The sequence below is a fragment of the Hyperolius riggenbachi genome, chromosome 12 (assembly GCF_040937935.1).
Source record: "Hyperolius riggenbachi isolate aHypRig1 chromosome 12, aHypRig1.pri, whole genome shotgun sequence".
NCBI lineage: Eukaryota > Metazoa > Chordata > Amphibia > Anura > Hyperoliidae > Hyperolius > Hyperolius riggenbachi.
In genome coordinates, this window is record NC_090657.1 from 211,440,513 (window position 1) to 211,466,998 (window position 26,486).

General features: G+C 51.4%; 1 protein-coding gene across 2 annotated transcripts in view; it reads left to right on the forward strand.

Annotated features, from left to right (window-relative positions):
* Positions 1-26,486, forward strand: part of RPTOR (regulatory associated protein of MTOR complex 1) — a 411,258-nt gene that overhangs the window by 231,086 nt on the left and 153,686 nt on the right. For both annotated transcript variants that reach the window (XM_068263876.1, XM_068263877.1), the window contains exon 7: positions 25,768-25,827. In XM_068263876.1, the coding sequence (XP_068119977.1) occupies positions 25,768-25,827 (60 nt within the window). The remainder of the gene's footprint in view (positions 1-25,767; positions 25,828-26,486) is intronic.

Consider the following 26,486-nt stretch of genomic DNA (forward strand, 5'->3'; position numbering starts at 1 on the left):
GTGGGGAGGTTGATGCTAGGTAAATGGGGAAGGTTGATGCTAGGTAGGTTGGGAAGGTTGATGCTAGGTAGGTGGGAAGGTTGATGCTAGGTAGGTGGGGAAGTTTGATGCTAGGTAGGTGGGGAGGTTGATGCTAGGTAGGCGGGGAAGGTTGATGCTAGGTAGGTGGGGAAGTTTGATGCTAGGTAGGTGGGGAGGTTGATGCTAGGTAGGTGGGGAGGTTGATGCTAGGTAGGTGGGGAGGTTGATGCTAGGTAGGTGGGGAAGTTTGATGCTAGGTAGGTGGGGAGGTTGATGCTAGGTAGGTGGGGAAGGTTGATGCTAAGTAGGTGGGGAGGTTGATGCTAGGTAGGTAGGGAAGTTTGATGCTAGGTAGATGGGGAAGGTTGATGCTAGGTAGGTGGGGAGGTTGATGCTAGGTAGGTGGGGAAGGTTGATGCTAGGTAGGTGGGGAGGTTGATGCTAGGTAGGTGGGGAGGTTGATGCTAGGTAGGTGGGGAGGTTGATGCTAGGTAGGTGGGGAAGTTTGATGCTAGGTAGATGGGGAAGGTTGATGCTAGGTAGGTGGGGAGGTTGATGCTAGGTAGGTGGGGAAGGTTGATGCTAGGTAGGTGGGGAAGGTTGATGCTAGGTAGGTGGGGAAGGTTGATGCTAGGTAGGTGTCATAAGGTGGTGTTAGGTAGATGGGGAAGGTTGATGCTGGGTAGGTGGGGAAGGTTGATGCTAGGTAGGTGGGGAAGGTTGATGCTAGGTAGGTGGGGAGGTTGATGCTAGGTAGATGGGGAAGGTTGATGCTAGGTAGATGGGGAAGGTTGATGCTAGGTAGGTGGGGAAGGTTGATGCTAGGTAGGTGGGGAAGGTTGATGCTAGGTAGGTGGGGAAGGTTGATGCTAGGTAGGTGGGGAAGGTTGATGCTAGGTAGGTGGGGAAGGTTGATGCTAGGTAGGTGGGGAAGGTTGATGCTAGGTAGGTGGGGAAGTTTGATGCTAGGTAGGTGGGGAGGTTGATGCTAGGTAGGCGGGGAAGGTTGATGCTAGGTAGGCGGGGAAGGTTGATGCTAGGTAGGTGGGGAAGTTTTATGCTAGGTAGGTGGGGAGGTTGATGCTAGGTAGGTGGGGAGGTTGATGCTAGGTAGGTGGGGAGGTTGATGCTAGGTAGGTGGGGAAGTTTGATGCTAGGTAGGTGGGGAGGTTGATGCTAGGTAGGTGGGGAAGGTTGATGCTAGGTAGGTGGGGAAGGTTGATGCTAGGTAGGTGGGGAAGGTTGATGCTAGGTAGGTGGGGAGGTTGATGCTAGGTAGGTGGGGAGGTTGATGCTAGGTAGGTGGGGAGGTTGATGCTAGGTAGGTGGGGAGGTTGATGCTAGGTAGGTGGGGAAGGTTGATGCTAGGTAGGTGGGGAAGGTTGATGCTAGGTAGGTGGGGAAGGTTGATGCTAGGTAGGTGGGGAAGGTTGATGCTAGGTAGGTGGGGAAGGTTGATGCTAGGTAGGTGGGGAAGGTTGATGCTAGGTAGGTGGGGAAGGTTGATGCTAGGTAGGTGGGGAAGGTTGATGCTAGGTAGGTGGGGAAGTTTGATGCTAGGTAGCTGGGGAAGTTTGATGCTAGGTAGGTGGGGAAGTTTGATGCTAGGTAGGTGGGGAAGGTTGATGCTAGGTAGGTGGGGAAGGTTGATGCTAGGTAGGTGGGGAAGGTTGATGCTAGGTAGGTGGTGATGCTAGGTAGGTGGGGAAGGTTGATGCTAGGTAGATGGGGAAGGTTGATGCTAAGTAGGTGGGGAGGTTGATGCTAGGTAGGTGGGGAAGGTTGATGCTAGGTAGGTGGGGAAGGTTGATGCTAGGTAGGTGGGGAAGGTTGATGCTAGGTAGGTGGGGAAGGTTGATGCTAGGTAGGTGGGGAAGTTTGATGCTAGGTAGGTGGGGAAGGTTGATGCTAGGTAGGTGGGGAAGGTTGATGCTAGGTAGATGGGGAAGGTTGATGCTAGGTAGGTGGGGAAGGTTGATGCTAGGTAGGTGGTGATGCTAGGTAGGTGGGGAAGGTTGATGCTAGGTAGATGGGGAAGGTTGATGCTAAGTAGGTGGGGAGGTTGATGCTAGGTAGGTGGGGAAGGTTGATGCTAGGTAGGTGGGGAGGTTGATCCTAGGTAGGTGGGGAGGTTGATGCTAGGTAGGTGGGGAAGTTTGATGCTAGGTAGATGGGGAAGGTTGATGCTAGGTAGGTGGGGAGGTTGATGCTAGGTAGGTGGGGAAGGTTGATGCTAGGTAGGTGGGGAAGGTTGATGCTATGTAGGTGGGGAAGGTTGATGCTAGGTAGGTGGGGAGGTTGATGCTAGGTAGGTGGGGAGGTTGATGCTAGGTAGGTGGGGAGGTTGATGCTAGGTAGGTGGGGAAGGTTGATGCTAGGTAGGTGGGGAAGGTTGATGCTAGGTAGGTGGGGAAGGTTGATGCTAGGTAGGTGGGGAAGGTTGATGCTAGGTAGGTGGGGAAGGTTGATGCTAGGTAGGTGGGGAAGGTTGATGCTAGGTAGGTGGGGAAGGTTGATGCTAGGTAGGTGGGGAAGGTTGATGCTAGGTAGGTGGGGAAGGTTGATGCTAGGTAGCTGGGGAAGTTTGATGCTAGGTAGCTGGGGAAGTTTGATGCTAGGTAGGTGGGGAAGTTTGATGCTAGGTAGGTGGGGAAGGTTGATGCTAGGTAGGTGGGGAAGGTTGATGCTAGGTAGGTGGGGAAGGTTGATGCTAGGTAGGTGGGGAAGGTTGATGCTAGGTAGGTGGTGATGCTAGGTAGGTGGGGAAGGTTGATGCTAGGTAGATGGGGAAGGTTGATGCTAAGTAGGTGGGGAGGTTGATGCTAGGTAGGTGGGGAAGGTTGATGCTAGGTAGGTGGGGAGGTTGATGCTAGGTAGGTGGGGAGGTTGATGCTAGGTAGGTGGGGAAGTTTGATGCTAGGTAGATGGGGAAGGTTGATGCTAGGTAGGTGGGGAGGTTGATGCTAGGTAGGTGGGGAAGGTTGATGCTAGGTAGGTGGGGAAGGTTGATGCTAGGTAGGTGGCATAAGGTGGTGTTAGGTAGATGGGGAAGGTTGATGCTAGGTAGGTGGGGAAGGTTGATGCTAGGTAGGTGGGGAAGGTTGATGCTAGGTAGGTGGGGAAGGTTGATGCTAGGTAGGTGGGGAAGGTTGATGCTAGGTAGGTGGGGAAGTTTGATGCTAGGTAGGTGGGGAGGTTGATGCTAGGTAGGCGGGGAAGGTTGATGCTAGGTAGGTGGGGAAGTTTGATGCTAGGTAGGTGGGGAAGTTTTATGCTAGGTAGGTGGGGAGGTTGATGCTAGGTAGGTGGGGAGGTTGATGCTAGGTAGGTGGGGAGGTTGATGCTAGGTAGGTGGGGAGGTTGATGCTAGGTAGGTGGGGAGGTTGATGCTAGGTAGGTGGGGAGGTTGATGCTAGGTAGGTGGGGAAGGTTGATGCTAGGTAGGTGGCATAAGGTGGTGTTAGGTAGATGGGGAAGGTTGATGCTAGGTAGGTGGGGAAGGTTGATGCTAGGTAGGTGGGGAAGGTTGATGCTAGGTAGGTGGGGAAGGTTGATGCTAGGTAGGTGGGGAAGGTTGATGCTAGGTAGGTGGGGAAGGTTGATGCTAGGTAGGTGGGGAGGGTTGATGCTAGGTAGGTGGGGAAGGTTGATGCTAGGTAGGTGGGGAAGGTTGATGCTAGGTAGGTGGGGAAGGTTGATGCTAGGTAGGTGGGGAAGTTTGATGCTAGGTAGGTGGGGAAGGTTGATGCTAGGTAGGTGGGGAAGGTTGATGCTAGGTAGGTGGGGAAGGTTGATGCTAGGTAGGTGGGGAAGGTTGATGCTAGGTAGGTGGGGAAGGTTGATGCTAGGTAGGTGGGGAAGGTTGATGCTAGGTAGGTGGGGAAGTTTGATGCTATGTAGGTGGGGAGGTTGATGCTAGGTAGGTGGGGAAGGTTGATGCTAGGTAGGTTGGGAAGGTTGATGCTAGGTAGGTGGGGAAGGTTGATGCTAGGTAGGTGGGGAAGGTTGATGCTAGGTAGGTGGGGAAGGTTGATGCTAGGTAGGTGGGGAAGGTTGATGCTAGGTAGGTGGGGAAGGTTGATGCTAGGTAGATGGGGAAGGTTGATGCTAGGTAGATGGGGAAGGTTGATGCTAGGTAGGTGGGGAAGGTTGATGCTAGGTAGGTGGGGAAGGTTGATGCTAGGTAGGTGGGGAAGGTTGATGCTAGGTAGGTGGGGAAGGTTGATGCTAGGTAGGTGGGGAAGGTTGATGCTAGGTAGGTGGGGAAGGTTGATGCTAGGTAGGTGGGGAAGGTTGATGCTAGGTAGGTGGGGAAGGTTGATGCTAGGTAGGTGGGGAAGGTTGATGCTAGGTAGGTGGGGAAGGTTGATGCTAGGTAGATGGGGAAGGTTGATGCTAGGTAGATGGGGAAGGTTGATGCTAGGTAGGTGGGGAAGGTTGATGCTAGGTAGGTGGGGAAGGTTGATGCTAGGTAGGTGGGGAAGGTTGATGCTAGGTAGGTGGGGAAGGTTGATGCTAGGTAGGTGGGGAAGGTTGATGCTAGGTAGGTGGGGAAGGTTGATGCTAGGTAGGTGGGGAAGGTTGATGCTAGGTAGGTGGGGAAGGTTGATGCTAGGTAGGTGGGGAAGGTTGATGCTAGGTAGGTGGGGAAGGTTGATACTAGGTAGGTGGGGAAGGTTGATGCTAGGTAGGTGGGGAAGGTTGATGCTAGGTAGGTGGGGAAGGTTGATGCTAGGTAGGTGGGGAAGGTTGATGCTAGGTAGGTGGGGAAGGTTGATGCTAGGTAGGTGGGGAAGGTTGATGCTAGGTAGGTGGGGAAGGTTGGTGATGGGTTGGTGAGGGAGGTAGGTATTAGGGATGAGTGGAGGTTAGTATTAGGTAGGGGTGGAGTTTGGCGTGGAGGAGGGCGGTGTTAGGTAGGTGGGGGAGGAGGTTGGTGTTAGGTATAAGTGGAGGTTAGTATTGGGTAGGGGTGGAGGTTGATGTTAGGTGGGGGAGGTTGGTGTTAGGTAGGAGGGGTATTTTAGTGTTAGGTATGTGGTGAAGGTTAGTGTTAGGTAGATGGGGAAAGTTAGTGTTGGGTAGGTTGGTGAGAGAGAAGTTAGTTAAAGCGATAGTAGAATATCTGTAACTTTCCTGACCCAGTTCCTAAATTCCCCGACCCCTTTTTCCATGTACATCGGTCAGAAAACAAATTATTATGCATTAAAGCGTATCCAAGCGGATAAATCACACTACAGAATCTCTATTTGCCTTAAAACATACCTGAAGCGAGAGGGCTATGGAGGCTGCCATATTTATTTCCTGTTAAACATTACCAGTTGCCTGGCTGCCCTGCTGATCTCCTTGGCTGCAGTAGTGGCTTAATCACACACCTGAAACAAGCATGCAGTTAATCCAGTCTGACTTCAGTCAGAGCACCTGATCTGCATGCTTGTTCAGACTCTGGATCAGCAGGACAGCCAGGCAATTTGCATTGTTTAAAAGAATATGAATATGGCCGCCTCCACATCTCTCTCAATTCAGGTTTGCTTAAATTGACCCTGAAGCAAAAAAAAAAACTTATGATGTAATGAACTTAATTTATAGTACAGATAATTAATAGAACATTAGTAGCCAGGGCTGGAAGGAGGAAGTGCGCAGTATTGAGTCTTGGATTGCGTCCCATTGGACGCGTGCGAGCGTGTGATACGCATAGAAGCCCACGGACATCTGGATAATTAACCCCCTGTCCCCCATGCACACACCTGATGCAATTAAGCCTCATTAGATTCACGGATTCGGATAATTTCTACCCGTGAGCTCATCGCTATTCACGGTTTCTTTGACATATGTGCTTCAGAAAATAGCACTGCTCTCTGACGAAGGGCTCTTTTCCCACTGAGCGCTATTCCATGCGAATCGCTAAATGCCAGCCATTTTTAAATCACTAGGGTTGCTACTTAAAAATGGGAATCGCAAAAAGTCTTTTCTATTCTCGCAATTTGATTTTATGTGAAGCATAATCACTTTTTGGAGCAATTTGAAGTACAATTGCGCATTCATGTTAACAGATAAATGCATACGGTAGGTAGGAGCGGATCCTGGTGATGTTGCGGAGGTGAAAATTGCAGGCTCAGGCAATACTTTGAATGTGGGGTGTAAAGTGCAGAGTCCAGGGTAACACCTAGACAGCGGGCTTGGGAGATGGGGCGGATGGTAAGCAGGGGCGAAGGGGGTGGTAGAATGCAGCAGAGTTTGAAATACATGGAAATCTCTGTTTATGATTCTGCACAAGTAAATGGCTGGGCTCTGCCACTCGCTCTTCGATTTACCAATCTTCTGTAGCACGAATGCCATCTTCAACAGTCTTTTGAAACCTTTCACAAGCGAAGGAAACGTCAATCATAGAGGAATCGCCGTCAGTGACTTCAGCTACGGGGATGCGTTTATTTTCTAATAAATTCTGAAAGTCTTCCGTTAACAATGATCAGTACAAATTAAAACAGATCAGATGTGGGTATTTCCAGCAAGATTTAAAGGAGGGGAGTTTTAACACTCGGGCCCCCCTCAGGCAGTGAATATATCCTGAGGACAGATCACTGTACTGGGAACGAGCGCTCCCGTACCCTGCAGCAGCAGAGAGGCAGCGATTGCCGGTAAGTGCGTCATCCTCCCACCAGCAGCAGGAGGGATGCAGGTGGTGTTTCCTAGAAATACCTTCTCTCCCCCCCCACCTCAGATCAGGACTGACGTGTGCGAACGGCGGTCTACTGGCTTTATTTAATCCCCTTCAACCCCAGCATCGGGCACACACACTGTGGCTGTATTGACGCCATCATTTAGAGGCTGTTCAGAAGACCATATTGTAGGCGAAGCTACTGACCACCCAGCCGCACAACTGAAACCATCTACGTTTAATTAGAACGAGTGTTTCTGCCATTGTTAATTACGGAGCTGGATAAGTCAATAAACCTGGGATCTTGAACAAATTGGGGTCTCTTCCGCTGAAGAGAGAGCCAGGCCTTAGTTAAGTGCGCTTATACATTACTTGATTTTGCGGGCCGAACTACCTTTTGATCCAATCATTTTATCAGATCAGAGCGAAATCGATACCATGACGAAGCCACCAGATCGCTTTTTCGGGCAAAATGGGTTGAAAGAATTGATATTGCATTCTGAAATATCTTCTATCAGGTGTATAAATCCGCGCTATAGGATAACAATGACCATTCATAAGGCCGAAATAAGCACCCTGGTGTTGTTACCCCGATGAGTGCAGAATGCTCTGCGGTACAGAGAAGGGTGAGAACTGGTCTCTGGAGGAGTGCAGGATACTCGGGGGTACAGGGAAGGGTGAGAGCTGGTCTCTGGAGGAGTGCAGGATACTCGGGGGTACAGGGAAGGGTAAAAGCTGGTCTCTGGAGGCGTGCAGGATTCTCGGGGGTACAGGGAAGGGTGAGAACTGCTCTCTGGAGGAGTGCAGGATACTCTGGTTACAGGGAAGAGTGAGAGCTGGTCTCTGGGGAGTGCAGGATACTCGGGGTTACAGGGAAGGTGTTAGCTCAATTTCAGCGGAGGCAGCTACAAGATGACTTAGCAGAATAATCTGCAACCCAGGTTAAAGTTCTCCCCCAATCCAAGTGAATACCCTCTCTTCCAGCTGGGAGATACAGAACCACAAACACTTAAATTGGTGGAACAGCATCTGAAATCTTTATTTACAGGTCAATCTTATATACACCCTGATGTTAGGGAAAAAACCAGATTAGACCGGAGTGCACATAGAAAATATTTGAAACAATAGCATAGACATGGTACAGACAGCAGAGACAATAGGATTTGTTATTCTGTAAACAACTGGCAGAGGTAGACTTTGTTACATGTGTTAATTTCTCAATAGACCAGGTTTTTTAACAACAATGCATGAATAGGTCTGAGTCTTCAGATCTCTGTCACAGTGGCTTGTATGGTAATATACCAACTGGGTATTGAAATACAGGTTTTGTATTCAGGTGCCTGGAACTTCTAGAGTGTTAATTATTAATGTATCTGTAAAGCACTGTCTGGAGGAATGTGCTGCTGAAGCAATGATGTCATTTTTAAGAAATTGTGATGTGCTGTATATATTTTAATATCGGGGTGATTTAAGCAGCACATTATTACAACCTTTCAACCCAACCTTTGATCCCAACCTTTTCTAAAGGAAAGGGCGGGATCACTTAGATACTATGCACAGCTCTATGTATGTTAGAGATCAATGAGTTAGTGTTGTCATTGGTACACAAATACAATATACAGTTTAAAGGGTTACACAACTACACGATGAATTAACAGTAGTTAGCTTTGCTAGTATATCATCCTAATCTAGCCCTGCATAACTTAATGGAAAACTGAATGTGGTAAACTGTAACAGGTTGCCTAAAGCCACACCTCACCCATAAGGTTAGAACTCCTTAATGCATTTTGGAAAAAAAAATGATCCTCGAGTGGGTCCAGGAAATGTCAGTTCATTATTGCAGAGTAGAATATTGTTCATTTGAAGGGTGAAGGAGGACGGTGAATTCATCACCACAAGCCCTCATGATGAATGCAGATGTTTTTCTGCCAAGCTCTCACTGTCTCGGGGGCAAACAGACAGTGGCGGCTGAGAGCTGGCCGTGTAATCACCGTGGCTACACCCAGTGCCTTTTTGTTAGCAGTTTCATTGTATGGCATTGGGCACCCACAAAAGAAATGGAAACAGATTTATAACAAGGATGTAGCAATTGCAGCCAGGTTGTAGAAGGCAGGGAAGGGCAGACTCAACTTCTCATCCCAGTTGAGAAACCTCACAGTTGCAACAGCAGAGGCGGAGTTCTTCCCAAAGGATGACACAGAAGAAAGGCTTGAGGCAGCCATCACCAACACAGGAGGAGGGCAGGTGCAGGAAGGGCTCATCCTTACAGCAGAGGGTCATCCTTCTAGGGCTGCATCAGTGCAGGAGAATCATATCAGATGATCTCCAAAGTATTCCATAATCAGGTGATATCACAGGCAGGTCTCCAAGTGAACAGGTAATAAAGAACACTTGTGCAGGCAAATTAGTAAAGATGAATCAGACAAGAGTTCAAGGTTTGTCAAACTGCATGAGCCAAGTAATTGATAGCTCAGTCTCAATCAAAGCAGTTATGTAGAGGTCCTCAATGGTAATAAGAAGTTAAACAGCTTAGTGGGTGTGTGCAACCTATTTACCACATGCGTAGCTATGTAACAATATTTTTGACAAAGGTTACTCTCTCTATTCAAATTTCTTTTACTAACATCATACTGTCTGTAAATCCTAGTACTATAGAGTTCTGACACTTAAACACATTTCTCTGACCTTGCTTTATACAGCACAGTATCAATACAAACAGACATATGGAGACAATTACAATCAAATCAACCAATAAGTATTTTACATGACATATTTGTCTCCACCCTCTCCAGGCATGTTAGAACACTGATGTGGGCCGGGTTATGAGGCTGTGTGATTCAGCCACTTGCAGGTTTAGTTGGCCCCCCATCTCACCCCGTGCACAGTAGGTGGTACAGGGGGTCAACGTCTGCTGTTCAAAACCCTCCCCAAATGCACAACACCAGGGTTTGTTTCCCACACCCCTCAGATTGTAACCAGAGACAGACCAGAAACCAACAAAGAAATTGCTGTAAAAGCATTTGTTAGAATTTTACACAATTACAAGTGAAAAAATATAAGTATGTCACTTTGCTTAAGGGACTCATCACCATTAATATTATACACGTACCCAAACATTCACACAATTGTTTGCATTATTCTTGGCAATATGAACAGAAAACCTGGCATGAGCATAACTTCTAGTAATTTGAGCAAGATGATTTTGGACACAATCTCTACATTACATTCATATCGGCATGAGTGCAAGCTCAAGTTAAAATGATTACATTTCATTCACAGCAACTTAATTCCTACTGGAAGATTTACAAACCTAATTCACCCATTGACAGCAAAACTGTTGTGTGCTTTGAATTCTCAGGTATATGCAAAAATACCTGACAAAAAAAAAAAAAAAAACCACATGAAAAACAAAAAACTTCAGATGGAACATGCCTTTCCGTATGTTAATTTTTTATAACCAACTTTAAATTACAAATTTTAAGACATGTTACATCTGGTTCACCCGAAATAAATTGTTTCCTTTGCAAAACACTAAATTCAAAACATCACAATGGCCAGCAACTTTGTGCATGGGTCATTCATTATATGAGGTGAAAACCAATTACACATTCAATCTCACCTGCCTTGCCTCAAGACAATTTACAAACCCTCTCCTATAGTAGACAAAGAAAGACAACACATGCACATTTACATAACCACAGTCCGCATACCTTAGACTCCAACAATAATTTAGCTTTTGACTTTTCTGACTGTAGAAAAAAACGATCAATTAAATTAAGAGGTTTATTCCTAACTCTAAAAAAAATATTTGGATACTCTCTGTGCACAGACACATACACAAACAGACAAACAACATATAGCTGGGATCTTCTTTTGTTTCTGTTTCCTGACACTCTCCTCATTGCCCCCAGTCTTTTCAGGGAAGAGGAAAGAGAAAAAACAAAAGCATTAACACAAGTCTCTCCCAATACATGGAGGGAGGGGGTAGAAACCTGCAACAACTCTGAGCAGATGTCCAGAGATGCATATTTAAAGTACAACCTAGCTGAAAAAGTGCAACCAGTCATACACAAGCAATTTAAATCACAGTTCCACAGAAACTACAGTGAGAGGAGATAGACAAACACATTTATAGTAATTAGAAGAAAAGGCTCAGAAACATCTAGTAGCCAGGCCAGAACATTTTGGAGGGACTGATAAAAAAAGTTATCCTGCGGCCGCAATGCCCATTCAAAATGTCCTGGTCCAGAGAGACACCTGCAACTGCTGAGTGTCTCCGAGAAAAAAAATGAAACTCCTAAATAGAGTTAGTCAGAAATAAGGTTCAAAGCAAATTGTGGAACATGATTCTTTCTAAAACTTACAAATCTATATATCCGCATTAAACAGCATCACAGAATATGATACATCATAAATCAAAAATAACCCTTGGGAGTCCCCTTACCTTGAGACTTTCCATTATGCTAAGCTAAAAAAAAAAATAGAGTGAGATTAGCTGAGTTTGAAGGTTTATCTAGGGATGGTGACGTCAGTATTAGACTTTACTGGCAAACCTGGTCTCCAGCTTATGTGAATTTTAACTATCCTCTGTGGACAAGTTTATACCTTCAATCTCAGCTTAACCTCACATACAATCTACACAAATCTATACAGTAACATGCAATCTTATATAACTAAAATTCACTTAAGCGACTATACAACAATATACAAGGTTTAGAGAGAATATTCACTTAGACACACAGTACTGCTTTCTTAATTGGGGCATCAGACCCGCTATTTACTTTAGGAATATCAGATTCCTGGGAGAGGCGCTACAGAAGCACTTTCCCTCCGGGTTCTATTAATCCGCTCTGACAGTATAGGGTGGTAATCAAAAAATAGAATTACTCACCCGATACTGTATATGGCGGATCCAACTTCTCGACACCAAACTGTTAGCTCAATTTCAGCGGAGGCAGCTACAAGATGACTTAGCAGAATAATCTGCAACCCAGGTTAAAGTTCTCCCCCAATCCAAGTGAATACCCTCTCTTCCAGCTGGGAGATACAGAACCACAAACACTTAAATTGGTGGAACAGCATCTGAAATCTTTATTTACAGGTCAATCTTATATACACCCTGATGTTAGGGAAAAAACCAGATTAGACCGGAGTGCACATAGAAAATATTTGAAACAATAGCATAGACATGGTACAGACAGCAGAGACAATAGGATTTGTTATTCTGTAAACAACTGGCAGAGGTAGACTTTGTTACATGACCCTCTCTTCCAGCTGAGCTAACAGAAGGGTGAGAGCTGGTCTCTGGAGGAGTGCAGGATACTCAGGTGAGAGCTGGTCTCTGGGGGAGTGCAGGATACTTGGGGTTACAGGGAAGGGTAAGAGCTGGTCTCTGGGGAGTGCAGGATACTCGGGGTTACAGGGAAGGATGAGAGCTGGTCTCTGGAGGAGTGCAGGATACTCGGGGGTACAGGGAAGAGTAAGAGCTGGTCTCTGGGGGAGGGCAGGATTCTCGGGGGTACAGGGAAGGTGAGAGCTGGTCTCTGGGGGAGTGCAGGATACTCAGGGGTACAGGGAGGGTGAGAGCTGGTCTCTGGAGGAGTGCAGGATACTCGGGGGTACAGGGAAGGGTGAGAGCTGGTCTCTGGGGGAGTGCAGGATACTCGGGGGTACAGGGAAGGGGGAGAGCTGGTCTCTGGAGGAGTGCAGGATACTCGGGGGTACAGGGAGGGTGAGAGCTGGTGTCTGGGGAGTGCAGGATACTCAGGGGTACAGGGAGGGTGAAAGCTGGTCTCTGGAGGAGTGCAGGATACTCGGGGGTACAGGGAAGGGTGAGAGCTGCTCTCTGGAGGAGTGCAGGATACTCGGGGGTACAGGGAAGGGTGAGAGCTGGTCTCTGGGGGAGTGCAGGATACTCGGGTTTGCAGGGAAGGGTGAGAGAGCTGGTCTCTGGAGGCGTGCAGGATACTTGGGGGTACAGGGAAGGGTGAGAGCTGGTCTCTGGGGGAGTGCAGGATACTCGGGTTTGCAGGGAAGGGTGAGAGAGCTGGTCTCTGGAGGCGTGCAGGATACTTGGGGGTACAGGGAATGGTGAGAGCTGGTCTCTGGGGGAGTGCAGGATACTCGGGGGTACAGGGAAGGGTGAGAGCTGGTCTCTGGAGGAGTGCAGGATACTCGGGGGTACAGGGACGGGTGAGAGCTGGTCTCTGGGGGAGTGCAGGATACTCGGGTTTGCAGGGAAGGGTGAGAGAGCTGGTCTCTGGAGGCGTGCAGGATACTTGGGGGTACAGGGAAGGGTGAGAGCTGGTCTCTGGGGGAGTGCAGGATACTCGGGGGTACAGGGAAGGGTGAGAGCTGGTTTCTGGAGGAGTGCAGGATACTCGGGGGTACAGGGAAGGGTGAGAGCTGGTCTCTGGGGGAGTGCAGGATACTCGGGGGTACAGGGAAGGTGAGAGCTGGTCTCTGGAGGAGTGCAGGATACTCGGGGGTACAGGGAGGGTGAGAGCTGGTCTCTGGAGGAGTGCAGGATACTCGGGGGTACAGGGACGGGTGAGAGCTGGTCTCTGGGGGAGTGCAGGATACTCAGGAGTACAGGGAAGGGTGAAAGCTGGTCTCTGGAGGAGTGCAGGATACTCGGGGGTACAGGGAAGGGTGAGAGCTGCTCTCTGGAGGAGTGCAGGATACTCGGGGGTACAGGGACGGGTGAGAGCTGGTCTCTGGGGGAGTGCAGGATACTCTGGTACAGGGAAGGGTGAGAGCTGGTCTCTGGAGGAGTGCAGGATACTCTGGGACAGGGAAGGGTGAGAGCTGGTCTCTGGAGGAGTGCAGGATACTCGGGGGTACAGTGAAGGATGAGAGCTGGTCTCTGGGGGAGTGCAGGATACTTGGGGGTACAGGGAGGGTGAAAGCTGGTCTCAGGAGGAGTGCAGGATACTCGGGGGTACAGGGAAGAGTGAGAGCTGGTCTCTGGAGGAGTGCAGGATACTCTGGGGGACAGGAAAGGGTGAGAGCTGCTCTCTGGAGGAGTGCAGGATACTCGGGGGTACAGGGACGGGTGAGAGCTGGTCTCTGGGGGAGTGCAGGATACTCTGTTGTACAGGGAAGGATGAGAGCTGGTTTCTGGAGGAGTGCAGGATACTCGGGGGTACAGGGAAGGGTGAGCTGGTCTCTGGAGAAGTGTAGGATACTCGGGGGTACAGGGAAGGATGAAAGCTGGTCTCTGGAGGAGTGCAGGATACTCGGGGGTACAGGGAAGGTGAGAGCTGGTCTCTGGAGGAGTGCAGGATACTCGGGGGTACAGGGACGGGTAAGAGCTGGTCTCTGGGGGAGTGCAGGATACTCAGGAGTACAGGGAAGGGTGAAAGCTGGTCTCTGGAGGAGTGCAGGATACTCGGGGGTACAGGGAAGGGTGAGAGCTGATCTCTGGAGGAGTGCAGGATACTCGGGGGTACAGGGACGGGTGAGAGCTGGTCTCTGGGGGAGTGCAGGATACTCTGGTACAGGGAAGGGTGAGAGCTGGTCTCTGGAGGAGTGCAGGATACTCTGGGACAGGGAAGGGTGAGAGCTGGTCTCTGGAGGAGTGCAGGATACTCGGGGGTACAGGGAAGAGTGAGAACTGGTCTCTGGAGGAGTGCAGGATACTCTGTTGTACAGGGAAGGATGAGAGCTGGTTTCTGGAGGAGTGCAGGATACTCGGGGGTACAGGGAAGGGTGAGCTGGTCTCTGGAGAAGTGTAGGATACTCGGGGGTACAGGGAAGGATGAAAGCTGGTCTCTGGAGGAGTGCAGGATACTCGGGGGTACAGGGAGGGTGAGAGCTGGTCTCTGGAGGAGTGCAGGATACTCGGGGGTACAGGGACGGGTGAAAGCTGGTCTCTGGGGGAGTGCAGGATACTCTGGTACAGGGAAGGGTGAGAGCTGGTCTCTGGAGGAGTGCAGGATACTCTGGGACAGGGAAGGGTGAGAGCTGGTCTCTGGAGGAGTGCAGGATACTCGGGGGTACAGTGAAGGATGAGAGCTGGTCTCTGGGGGAGTGCAGGATACTCGGGGGTACAGGGAGGGTGAAAGCTGGTCTCAGGAGGAGTGCAGGATACTCGGGGGTACAGGGAAGAGTGAGAGCTGGTCTCTGGAGGAGTGCAGGATACTCTGGGGGACAGGAAAGGGTGAGAGCTGCTCTCTGGAGGAGTGCAGGATACTCGGGGGTACAGGGACGGGTGAGAGCTGGTCTCTGGGGGAGGGCAGGATACTCGGGGGTACAGGGAAGGGTGAGAGCTGGTCTCTGGGGGAGTGCAGGATACTCGGGGGTACAGGGAAGGTGAGAGCTGGTCTCTGGAGGAGTGCAGGATACTCGGGGGGTACAGGGAAGGGTGAGAGCTGGTCTCTGGAGGAGTGCAGGATACTCTGTTGTACAGGGAAGGATGAGAGCTTGTTTCTGGAGGAGTGCAGGATACTCGGGGGGTACAGGGAAGGGTGAGAGCTGGTCTCTGGAGGAGTGCAGGATACTCAGGGGTACAGGGAAGGATGAAAGCTGGTCTCTGGAGGAGTGCAGGATACTCGGGGGGTACAGTGAAGGTGAGAGCTGGTCTCTGGAGGAGTGCAGGATACTCGGGGGTACAGGGAAGGGTGAGAGCTGGTCTCTGGAGGAGTGCAGGATACTCTGTTGTACAGGGAAGGATGAGAGCTGGTTTCTGGAGGAGTGCAGGCTACTCGGGGGGTACAGGGAAGGTTGAGAGCTGGTCTCTGGAGGAGTGCAGGATACTCAGGGGTACAGGGAAGGATGAAAGCTGGTCTCTGGGGGAGTGCAGGATACTCGGGGGTACAGGGAAGGTGAGAGCTGGTCTCTGGAGGAGTGCAGGATACTCGGGGGTACAGGGAAGGGTGAGAGCTGGTCTCTGGAGGAGTGCAGGATACTCTGTTGTACAGGGAAGGATGAGAGCTTGTTTCTGGAGGAGTGCAGGATACTCGGGGGGTACAGGGAAGGGTGAGAGCTGGTCTCTGGGGGAGTGCAGGATACTCGGGGGTACAGGGAAGGTGAGAGCTGGTCTCTGGAGGAGTGCAGGATACTCGGGGGGGTACAGGGAAGGGTGAGAGCTGGTCTCTGGAGGAGTGCAGGATACTCAGGGGTACAGGGAAGGATGAAAGCTGGTCTCTGGGGGAGTGCAGGATACTCGGGGGTACAGGGAAGGGTGAGATCTGGTCTCTGGGGGAGTGCAGGATACTCGGGGGGACAGGAAAGGGTGAGAGCTGGTCTCTGGAGAAGTGTAGGATACTCGGGGGTACAGGGAAGGATGAAAGCTGGTCTCTGGAGGAGTGCAGGATACTCGGGGGGTACAGGGAAGGGTGAGAGCTTTTCTCTGGGGGAGTGCAGGATACTCGGTGGTACAGGGAAGGATGAGAGCTGGTTTCTGGAGGAGTGCAGGATACTCGGGGGTACAGGGAAGGGTGAGCTGGTCTCTGGAGAAGTGTAGGATACTCGGGGGTACAGGGAAGGATGAAAGCTGGTCTCTGGAGGAGTGCAGGATACTCGGGGGTACAGGGAAGGTGAGAGCTGGTCTCTGGAGGAGTGCAGGATACTCTGTTGTACAGGGAAGGATGAGAGCTGGTTTCTGGAGGAGTGCAGGATACTCGGGGGTACAGGGAAGGGTGAGCTGGTCTCTGGAGAAGTGTAGGATACTCGGGGGGTACAGGGAGGGTGAGTGCTGGTCTCTGGAGGAGTGCAGGATACTCGGGGGTACAGGGACGGGTGAAAGCTGGTCTCTGGGGGAGTGCAGGATACTCTGGTACAGGGAAGGGTGAGAGCTGGTCTCTGGAGGAGTGCAGGATACTCTGGGACAGGGAAGGGTGAGAGCTGGTCTCTGGAGGAGTGCAGGATACTCGGGGGTACAGTGAAGGATGAGAGCTGGTCTCTGGGGGAGTGCAGGATACTCGGGGGTACAGGGAGGGTGAAAGCTGGTCTCTGGAGGAGTGCAGGATACTCTGGGGGACAGGAAAGGGTGAGAGCTGCTCTCTGGAGGAGTGCAGGATACTCGGGAGTACAGGGACGGGTGAGAGCTGGTCTCTGGGGGAGGGCAGGATACTCGGGGGTACAGGGAAGGGTGAGAGCTGGTCTCTGAGGGAGTGCAGGATACTCGGGGGTACAGGGAAGGTGAGAGCTGGTCTCTGGAGGAGTGCAGGATACTCGGGGGTACAGGGAAGGGTGAGAGCTGGTCTCTGGAGGAGTGCAGGATACTCTGTTGTACAGGGAAGGATGAGAGCTTGTTTCTGGAGGAGTGCAGGATACTCGGGGGGTACAGGGAAGGGTGAGAGCTGGCCTCTGGAGGAGTGCAGAATACTCAGGGGTACAGGGAAGGATGAAAGCTGGTCTCTGGGGGAGTGCAGGATACTCGGGGGTACAGGGAAGGTGAGAGCTGGTCTCTGGAGGAGTGCAGGATACTCGGGGGTACAGGGAAGGGTGAGAGCTGGTCTCTGGAGGAGTGCAGGATACTCTGTTGTACAGGGAAGGATGAGAGCTTGTTTCTGGAGGAGTGCAGGATACTCGGGGGGTACAGGGAAGGGTGAGAGCTGGTCTCTGGGGGAGTGCAGGATACTCGGGGGTACAGGGAAGGTGAGAGCTGGTCTCTGGAGGAGTGCAGGATACTCGGGGGGTACAGGGAAGGGTGAGAGCTGGTCTCTGGAGGAGTGCAGGATACTCCGGGGTACAGGGAAGGATGAAAGCTGGTCTCTGGGGGAGTGCAGGATACTCAGGGGTACAGGGAAGGGTAAGATCTGGTCTCTGGAGAAGTGTAGGATACTCGGGGGTACAGGGAAGGATGAAAGCTGGTCTCTGGAGGAGTGCAGGATACTCGGGGGGTACAGGGAAGGGTGAGAGCTTTTCTCTGGAGGAGTGCTGGATACTCGGTGGTACAGGGAAGGGTGAGAGCTGGTCTCTGGAGGAGTGCAGGATACTCAGGTGAGAGCTGGTCTCTGGAGGAGTGCAGGATACTCGTGGACAGGGAAGGATGAGAGCTGGTCTCTGGGGCGAGTGCAGGATACGGGGGGTACAGGGAAGGGTGAGAGAGCTGGTCTCTGGAGGAGTGCAGGATACTCGGGGGTACAGGGAAGGGTGAGAGCTGGTCTCTGGGGGAGTGAAGGATACTCGGGGGTACAGGGAAGGGTGAGAGCTGGTCTCTGTAGGAGTGCAGGATACTCGGGGACAGGGAAGGATGAGAGCTGGTCTCTGGGGGAGTGCAGGATACTCGGGGGTACAGGAAAGGGTGAGAGCTGGTCTCTGGGGGAGTGCAGGATACTCAGGGTTACAGGGAAGGATGAGAGCTAGTCTCTGGGGTAGTGCAGGATACTCGGGGTTACAGGGAAGGGTGAAAGCTGGTTTCTGGGGGAGTGCAGGATACTCGGGGACAGGGAAGGATGAGAGCTGGTCTCTGGAGGAGTGCAGGATACTCAGGGGTACAGAGAAGGGAGAAAGCTGGTCTCTGGAGGAGTGCAGGATACTCGGGGATACAGGGAAGGGTGAGCGCTGGTCTCTGGAGGAGTGCAGGATACTCGGGGGTACAGGGAGGGTGAGAGCTGGTCTCTGGAGGAGTGCAGGATACTCGGGGGTACAGAAAGGGTGAGAGCTGGTCTCCGGAGGAGTGCAGGATACTCGGGGGTACAGGGAGGGTGAGAGCTGGTCTCCGGAGGAGTGCAGGATACTCGGGGGTACAGGGAGGGTGAGAGCTGGTCTCTGGGGGAGTGCAGGATACTCTGGGACAGGGAAGGATGAGAGCTGGTTTCTGGAAGAGCGCAGGATACTTGGGGGTACAGGGAAGGGTGAGAGCTGGTCTCTGGCGGAGTGCAGGATACTCAGGGGTACAGGGAAGGTTGAGAGCTTGTTTCTGGAGGAGTGCAGGATACTCGGGGGTACAGGGAGGGTGAGAGCTGGTCTCTGGAGGAGTGCAGGATACTCGGGGGTACAGGAAAGGTTGAGAGCTGGTCTCTGGGGGAGTGCAGGATACTCGGGGGTACAGGGAAGGGTGAGAGCTGGTCTCTGGGGGAGTGCAGGATACTCAGGGGTACAGGGAAGGGTGAGAGCTGGTCTCTGGGGGAGGGCAGGATACTTGGGGGTACAGGGAAGGATGAGAGCTGGTCTCTGGAGGAGTGCAGGATACTTGGGGGTACAGGGAAGGGTGAGAGCTGGTCTCTGGGGGAGTGCAGGATACTCAGTGGTACATGGAAGGGTGAGAGCTGGTTCTTTAGGGGAGTGCAGGATACTCGGGGGTACAGGGAAGGGTGAGAGTTGGTCTCTGGGGGAGTGCAGGATACTCGGGGGTACAGTTAGGGTGAGAGCTGGTCTCTGGAGGAGTGCAGGATACTTGGGGGTACAGGGAAGGATGAGAGCTGGTCTCTGGAGGAGTGCAGGATACTCGGGGGTACAGGGAAGGATGAGAGCTGGTCTCTGGGGGAGTGCAGGATACTCGGGGGGGGGGGGGGTACAGGGAAGGTGAGAGCTGGTCTCTGGAGGAGTGCCGGATACTCGGGGGTACATGGAAGGGTGAGAGCTGGTCTCTGGGGGAGTGCAGGATACTCGGGGGTACAGGGAAGGGTGAGAGCTGGTCTCTGGGGGAATGCAGGATACTCAGGGATACAGGGAAGGGTGAGAGCTGGTCTCTGGGGGAGTGCAGGATACTCGGGGGTACAGGGAAGGGTGAGAGCTGGTCTCTGGGGGAGTGCAGGGTACTCAGGGATACAGGGAAGTGTGAGAGCTGGTCTCTGGGGGAGTGCAGGATACTCGGGGGTACAGGGAAGGTGAGAGCTGGTCTCTGGGGTAGTGCAGGATACTCGGGGTTACAGGGAAGGGTGAGAGCTGGTCTCTGGAGGAGTGCAGGATACTCGGGGAGACAGGGAAGGGTGAGAGCTGGTCTCTGGGGGAGTGCAGGATACTCGGGGGTACAGGGAAGGTGAGAGCTGGTCTCTGGGGGAGTGCAGGATACTCGGGGATACAGGGAAGGTGAGAGCTGGTCTCTGGGGGAGTGCAGGATACTCGGGGGTACAGGGAAGGTGAGAGCTGGTTTCTGGGGGAGTGCAAGATACTCGGGGGTACAGGGAAGGATGAGAGCTGGTCTCTGGGGGAGTGCAGGATACTCGGGGTTACAGGGAAGGGTGAGAGCTGGTCTCTGGAGGAGTGCAGGATACTCGGGGGTACAGGTAAGGATGAGAGCTGGTCTCTGGAGGAGTGCAGGATACTCAGGGGTACAGGGAGGGTGAGAGCTGGTCTCTGGAGGAGTGCAGGATACTCGGGGGTACAGAAAGGGTGAGAGCTGGTCTCCGGAGGAGTGCAGGATACTCGGGGGTACAGGGAGGGTGAGAGCTGGTCTCTGGGGGAGTGCAGGATACTCGGGGACAGGGAAGGATGAGAGCTGGTTTCTGGAAGAGCGCAGGATACTTGGGGGTACAGGGAAGGGTGAGAGCTGGTCTCTGGGGGAGTGCAGGATACTCAGGGGTACAGGGAAGGTTGAGAGCTTGTTTCTGGAGGAGTGCAGGATACTCGGGGGTACAAGGAGGGTGAGAGCTGGTCTCTGGAGGAGTGCAGGATACTCGGGGGTACAGGAAAGGTTGAGAGCTGGTCTCTGGGGGAGTGCAGGATACTCGGGGGTACAGGGAAGGGTGAGAGCTGGTCTCTGGGGGAGTGCAGGATACTCGGGGGTACAGGGAAGGGTGAGAGCTGGTCTCTGGGGGAGGGCAGGATACTTGGGGGTACAGGGAAGGATGAGAGCTGGTCTCTGGAGGAGTGCAGGATACTCGGGGGTTACAGGGAAGCGTGAGAGCTGGTCTCTGGGGGAGTGCAGGATACTCAGTGGTATATGGAAGGGTGAGAGCTGGTCTCTAGGGGAGTGCAGGATACTCGGGGGTACAGGGAAGGGTGAGAGTTGGTCTCTGGGGGAGTGCAGGATACTCGGGGGTACAGTTAGGGTGAGAGCTGGTCTCTGGAGGAGTGCAGGATACTTGGGGGTACAGGGAAGGATGAGAGCTGGTCTCTGGGGGAGTGCAGGATACTCGGGGGTACAGGGAAGGGTGAGAGCTGGTCTCTGGGGGAGGGCAGGATACTTGGGGGTACAGGGAAGGATGAGAGCTGGTCTCTGGAGGAGTGCAGGATACTCGGGGGTTACAGGGAAGCGTGAGAGCTGGTCTCTGGGGGAGTGCAGGATACTCAGTGGTATATGGAAGGGTGAGAGCTGGTCTCTAGGGGAGTGCAGGATACTCGGGGGTACAGGGAAGGGTGAGAGTTGGTCTCTGGGGGAGTGCAGGATACTCGGGGGTACAGTTAGGGTGAGAGCTGGTCCCTGGAGGAGTGCAGGATACTTGGGGGTACAGGGAAGGATGAGAGCTGGTCTCTGGAGGAGTGCAGGATACTTGGGGGTACAGGGAAGGGTGAGAGCTGGTCTCTGGGGGAGTGCAGGATACTCGGGGGGTACAGGAAAGGTGAAAGCTGGTCTCTGGAGGAGTGCAGGATACTCGGGGGTACAGGGAAGGATGAGAGCTGGTCTCTGGGGGTGTGCAGGATACTCAGTGGTACATGGAAGGGTGAGAGCTGGTCTCTGGGGGAGTGCAGGATACTCGGGGGTACAGGGAAGGGTGAGAGCTGGTCTCTGGGGGAGTGCAGGATACTCGGGGGTACAGGGAAGGGTGAGAGCTGGTCTCTGGGGGAGTGCAGGGTACTCAGGGATACAGGGAAGTGTGAGAGCTGGTCTCTGGGGGAGTGCAGGATACTCGGGGGTACAGGGAAGGGTGAGAGCTGGTCTCTGGGGGAGTGCAGGATACTCGGGGGTACAGGGAAGGTGAGAGCTGGTCTCTGGGGTAGTGCAGGATACTCGGGGTTACAGGGAAGGGTGAAAGCTGGTCTCTGGAGGAGTGCAGGATACTCGGGGATACAGGGAAGGGTGAGAGCTGGTCTCTGGGGGAGTGCAGGATCCTCGGGGGTACAGGGAAGGTGAGAGCTGGTCTCTGGGGGAGTGCAGGATACTCGGGGGTACAGGGAAGGTGAGAGCTGGTCTCTGGGGGAGTGCAGGATACTCGGGGGTACAGGGAAGGTGAGAGCTGGTTTCTGGGGGAGTGCAGGATACTCGGGGGTACAGGGAAGGTGAGAGCTGGTTTCTGGGGGAGTGCAGGATACTCGGTGGTACAGGGAAGGATGAGAGCTGGTCTCTGGGGGAGTGCAGGATACTCGGGGTTACAGGGAAGGGTGAGAGCTGGTCTCTGGGGGAGTGCAGGATACTCGGGGGTACAGGGAAGGGTGAGAGCTGATCTCTGGAGGGAGGCATACAGCCGTGCATTTTTCTAGGTTTGACGGGTTAGTAAATTTCCCGGCAATGTTGTCCCGTGCTGTACTGCGCGAGCGTGACCAGGCAGCAGCGCGTAGCAGTCAGCACACCGTGGCGGCTCGTGGTAATAGAGTTACAGCTCAGCCTTAATCAAACATCCATCAGCTCAGACAAACATTGCCGCTCACCTTAGGGGCTGATTTATATGGAAGCTCATGTACGGCGTGCTCAATAGCGTGTCTGGTTTACCCGGCGTAATATCTCGCCCGGACGGGAAACCTGCCAGGAATGTGGAGATTGCAATCTACGCTGAGGGTGCTAAGAGTGCCTAATAATGAGTAGCGGGTTAGTCATTGCTCCTTGTAACGCATTTCCTTGTCACTGGCGTCTGTCACCGCTAATGCCGAGATACAACACCGACCGCGGTGTACAGCTGTTTGCTGTCGGATTCTTGTGTTGCAAGACATTGCGGCTAATATTCAACGTCACCATTTTTCAAGTCTGTTCGCTCTCCTCATCTGTCTGTCTTAAAGTGTAAATGTCGGGCATAAAATCAAAAAACAATTCTTTATTTTATCTGGTAAACAAATAATAAGGATGCTAACCAGGCATTCCACAAGTTAAAATCACTATTACTTTTCTTGTTGATAAATGATCCTTCCCCTGTTTACTTGACTCTTATTTGGTACACACAACATTTGGTACGCACAAAGGAAGTTGCAGGGCATGCTGGGTTGTCCTTTTTTGCTTCTCTATTTCCCCTCAGACTTGACTAATGCAGAAAGTGGCTGAAGCCTCTTTCCCCCCTGTTTTCCCCTCCCACACCTCTGTTCCTCTCTGATTGGCCAATATTTCTCATGCTGAGACAATGCAATTTCTATAGTGAACGGCGGGCAAATCAAGCAGAGGAGAGTAAGGGAGGAAATTACATCAGGATTGGCTTCAAAATAGCCACAGTTAATATGGGAAATGCTAAGAAGCATTTTTTTTTTTTACTGTAAAAAAATCACTAAAATCAAAATGTGGCCTGTGCAATACATGTGTTATGTAAGTAGAGCAAGTATTTATCTACTTATATATGTTTGTTTGTTTTTTCCCTGAGATAGTATGGCTGACAGCTCCTCTTTAAAGCCAATATAAATTAAAATCAGACTAAAAACAGACAGATATTCGCCCAAAAAAATGGGAAGGTTCTCGGTCCTATAGAGCACAGTTCCCCAACCCGGTCCTCATGGCCCACCAACAGTGCATGTTTTGCAGAAAACCAAAAACATGAACAGGTGAAGTAATTAGTGTCTCTGCAGAGGTGATTAACTACCTGTGTGGATTTCCACAAAACATGCACTGTTGGTTGGCCTTGAGGACAGGGTTGGGGAACACTGCATAGAGCCTTCCCGCTTCTCTCACCTTTCCCTCGTTCCAGCACGGTCACCTGGTTGCAATCTGCCGCAACGGGAAGCTTCAGAAGTCTTCGGGAGCCTAAGCGCTCCTAGAGCCGGATGGCTCTGTAGTGGCACAGGTCAGTCTTCGACCAATGGGATACTGGTAACTGGGGGAGCCAGCGCTGGATCGAGGGGACTGTGAGCTTTACAGGAAAGTTCTATAGGACCCAGAACCCTCCCTCTCCGTAGGTATCTTGTTAGTTTTTTTGTTCTTTTTATTTCGCTGTACAATCATTTTAAGCTAGCCACACACATTAAATTCAACCAATTGAGTCACTTTGATGCAGGGCTGTGGCATCCGTACAAAAATCATCTCTGACTCCTCAGTTTATGAAGCAACCGACTCCAACTCCAGGTGCCCAAAATGGCTCCTTAGTCTAATGGGATTTGGGTTTTGTACAAAAAATCATTTGACTCCGACTCCTCAGTTTATGAAACCACCGACTCCAACTCAGACTTCAGGTTCCCAAAATTGCTCCGATTCCACAGCCCTGCTTTGATGTACAGACGTTTTTCCTTCCTTCTCCATAGGTCCATTGGTGTACCCAATCGATGTCTGTATATCGCTCATTTCCCCGAAGTGTCGCCCTAAACATGCCCATTCCCGATCCAATTTCCCAAACGATCGACAGCCTGATCTGATGGGGTGAAAATAAGCAATTTATTCAGACTAATAACAATCCAATCAGACTATAAGAGTTGTTTGTTACAACGATCGTTGTTTGTTTGGCACCACTAACTTCACGCAGTCAGATTGATCACACAGTTTATGGTTCGGTAGATTGCAGCGTTAATGGGCACATTGAGGATTGATCACTGATAGTGCATCTGTAAGTACTTTATAGGGAACCAAGCGCCTCTTGTTTTCCATGCAGTTTATCCTGGTTTCTAATAGCTATGGGAGCTGCCATGTCTCCCCCCCCCCTCCCCCTCCCTTCCTAGCTGCCCATTATTTATCCAGGGGAAGCTGTGAAGATAGCATCTGGGACTTTTCTAAACTCTTTGAAGCACAGTGTCCTCCACACCCCCCTTGCTGAGGAAAGCTTTTCTTTTCCCTTTGTGCTTATGTGTGCATTAAAATAATTACATCAGTCCTTGTCTGCCTGGAATTTCTGCAGTCCGCAGGTCTTGGAAGTTGGGTAATAAAGGCCTATGCTAAGCTTTTAAAAATATGAGGTAAAATTGAAGTTTTTTTTTAATAATGAGCCACATTTTTGGCATGCATGTTTAATGTGCTATTGAGATGTCCTGGGTGCTAAAAATGGTGCTTGGTTCACTTTAACCCCTTCTCGACCGCCTAACGCCGATAGGCGTCGGGAAGGTGGCAGCCCCAAGATCGCCTATCGCCGAAAGGTGTCAAGTCCTTTCCTGGGGCTGGGTTTTGCAGGGGATCGCGCACACATCCCGGCTTATCAGTCTAACAGCGGTGATTAGTCGGCGTCTATTTACATTGTACAGCGCTGCGATCTACGCCAGCGCTGTACTGGGGTCGCTCAGCTGTCCCCCGGAGAGGCTCTTGACTGGCAGGAGAGATTAAAAAAAAAGACCAATTTTATTTAAAAAAAAATTGGAAACTGGCAGCAGCGATCACAGCCCACCAACAGAAATCTCTGTTGGTGGGCAGAAAAGGGACTGGGGATTCATTTGTGTGCTGACTTGTACGGCTCTGCAGCGACCTATTAAAGCTGTAGAGCCGTGAATTGCAAAAAATAGCCTGGTCACTGGGGGGGGGGGGGGGGGGGGTTAAGCCTAAGGTCCTCAAGGGGTTAAGAATTAAAAATGACAGCTGAGAGTCCCACTACCGCTACAATTTTGAGCAAACAATCATATTTTCGATCAGGACTTTAATCAGAGAAGTTGGTGGGCCCAGATGATCCCGGAAAGAATTGGTCAATCGGAGCAGCAGATTTTTTTTTTTTTTCATAGATACAATTGCAACTAGTTTCAATATTCGGAGTAGTTTTTAGCCTTTAATGCTTTGGAAGGATTAAAGTCAATCTAAAGTGATAGTAAAATACAAAAAAAGATACCTAAGGAGAGAGAATGCTCTGGGTCCTATATTTGTCACCGTAATGACAGTTTACCTAGTTTGTATTTTGTACCAGTATCTATATTTTGTGTACACCGCTGTCTGTATTACTGTGTACCCCATGTTTGTTTCTTACTCTGCATAGCATCATGGATTATTTTGATGCTTTGTAAATCAATAATAATCCTGCCAGGGAATAGTTCTACCCAACAACCTAGTTTCTATGCAGCAATTACAATCCCTCTCTATGGGAGGAAAGCACTTCACAAGGGTTTTTGCTGCTGTTGCTACATTAATGTAATACTTTGTCTCCTCCTCCCTGCAGGTTCTGCATGCAGAAGAGTGTGAAGCTGGTGCCGGGTGTCACTCTGGACCTCATTGAAAAGTAAGTCCTTAAAGAGATTATTATTCGCTGATCTCCACCTCCTGAGGTCCCAGCTTCGCTGCATTATTCCAACGATTGGGTCGATATAACAATGACATAGCAGTGTTGTTTTAACTGGTAAAGTCAAAAGCTCTGGCAAAGCTGCCTTCTCTGTTCAGTCGGAAGCCTTCTTTAAAGGGACTCCGAGCAGTAAATAAATACAAAATCGGCACTTACCTGGGGCTTTCTCCAGCCCATTGTAGGTCGGGAGGTCCCTCGGCATCCTTCTGGCTCCTCTCCCAGTCCCTGCTCAGAAATGGCTCCCAGCGACACTGGGCCCGAGTGTCGGGTTCCTTCTTCCTGAAAGATTACGTCAGTCGTCACCACGCTGGCCGCCTCGCGTCATCACGGCAGCTGGCGTGACAGTACGGCGCATACACGATTAAACTGCGCATGCGCAATACTGTCACTTTGGCCGCCGTGATGACGCAAGGCGGCCGGCGTGGTGACGACTGACGTAATCTTTCCGGAAGAAGGAACCCGACACTCGGGCCCAGTGTCGCCGGGAGCCATTTCTGGCCAGGCCCTGGGAGAAGAGCCAGAGGGACCTCCCGACCTACGATGGGCTGGAGAAAGCCCCAGGTAAGTTCCGATTTTGTATTTATTTACTGCTCGGAGTC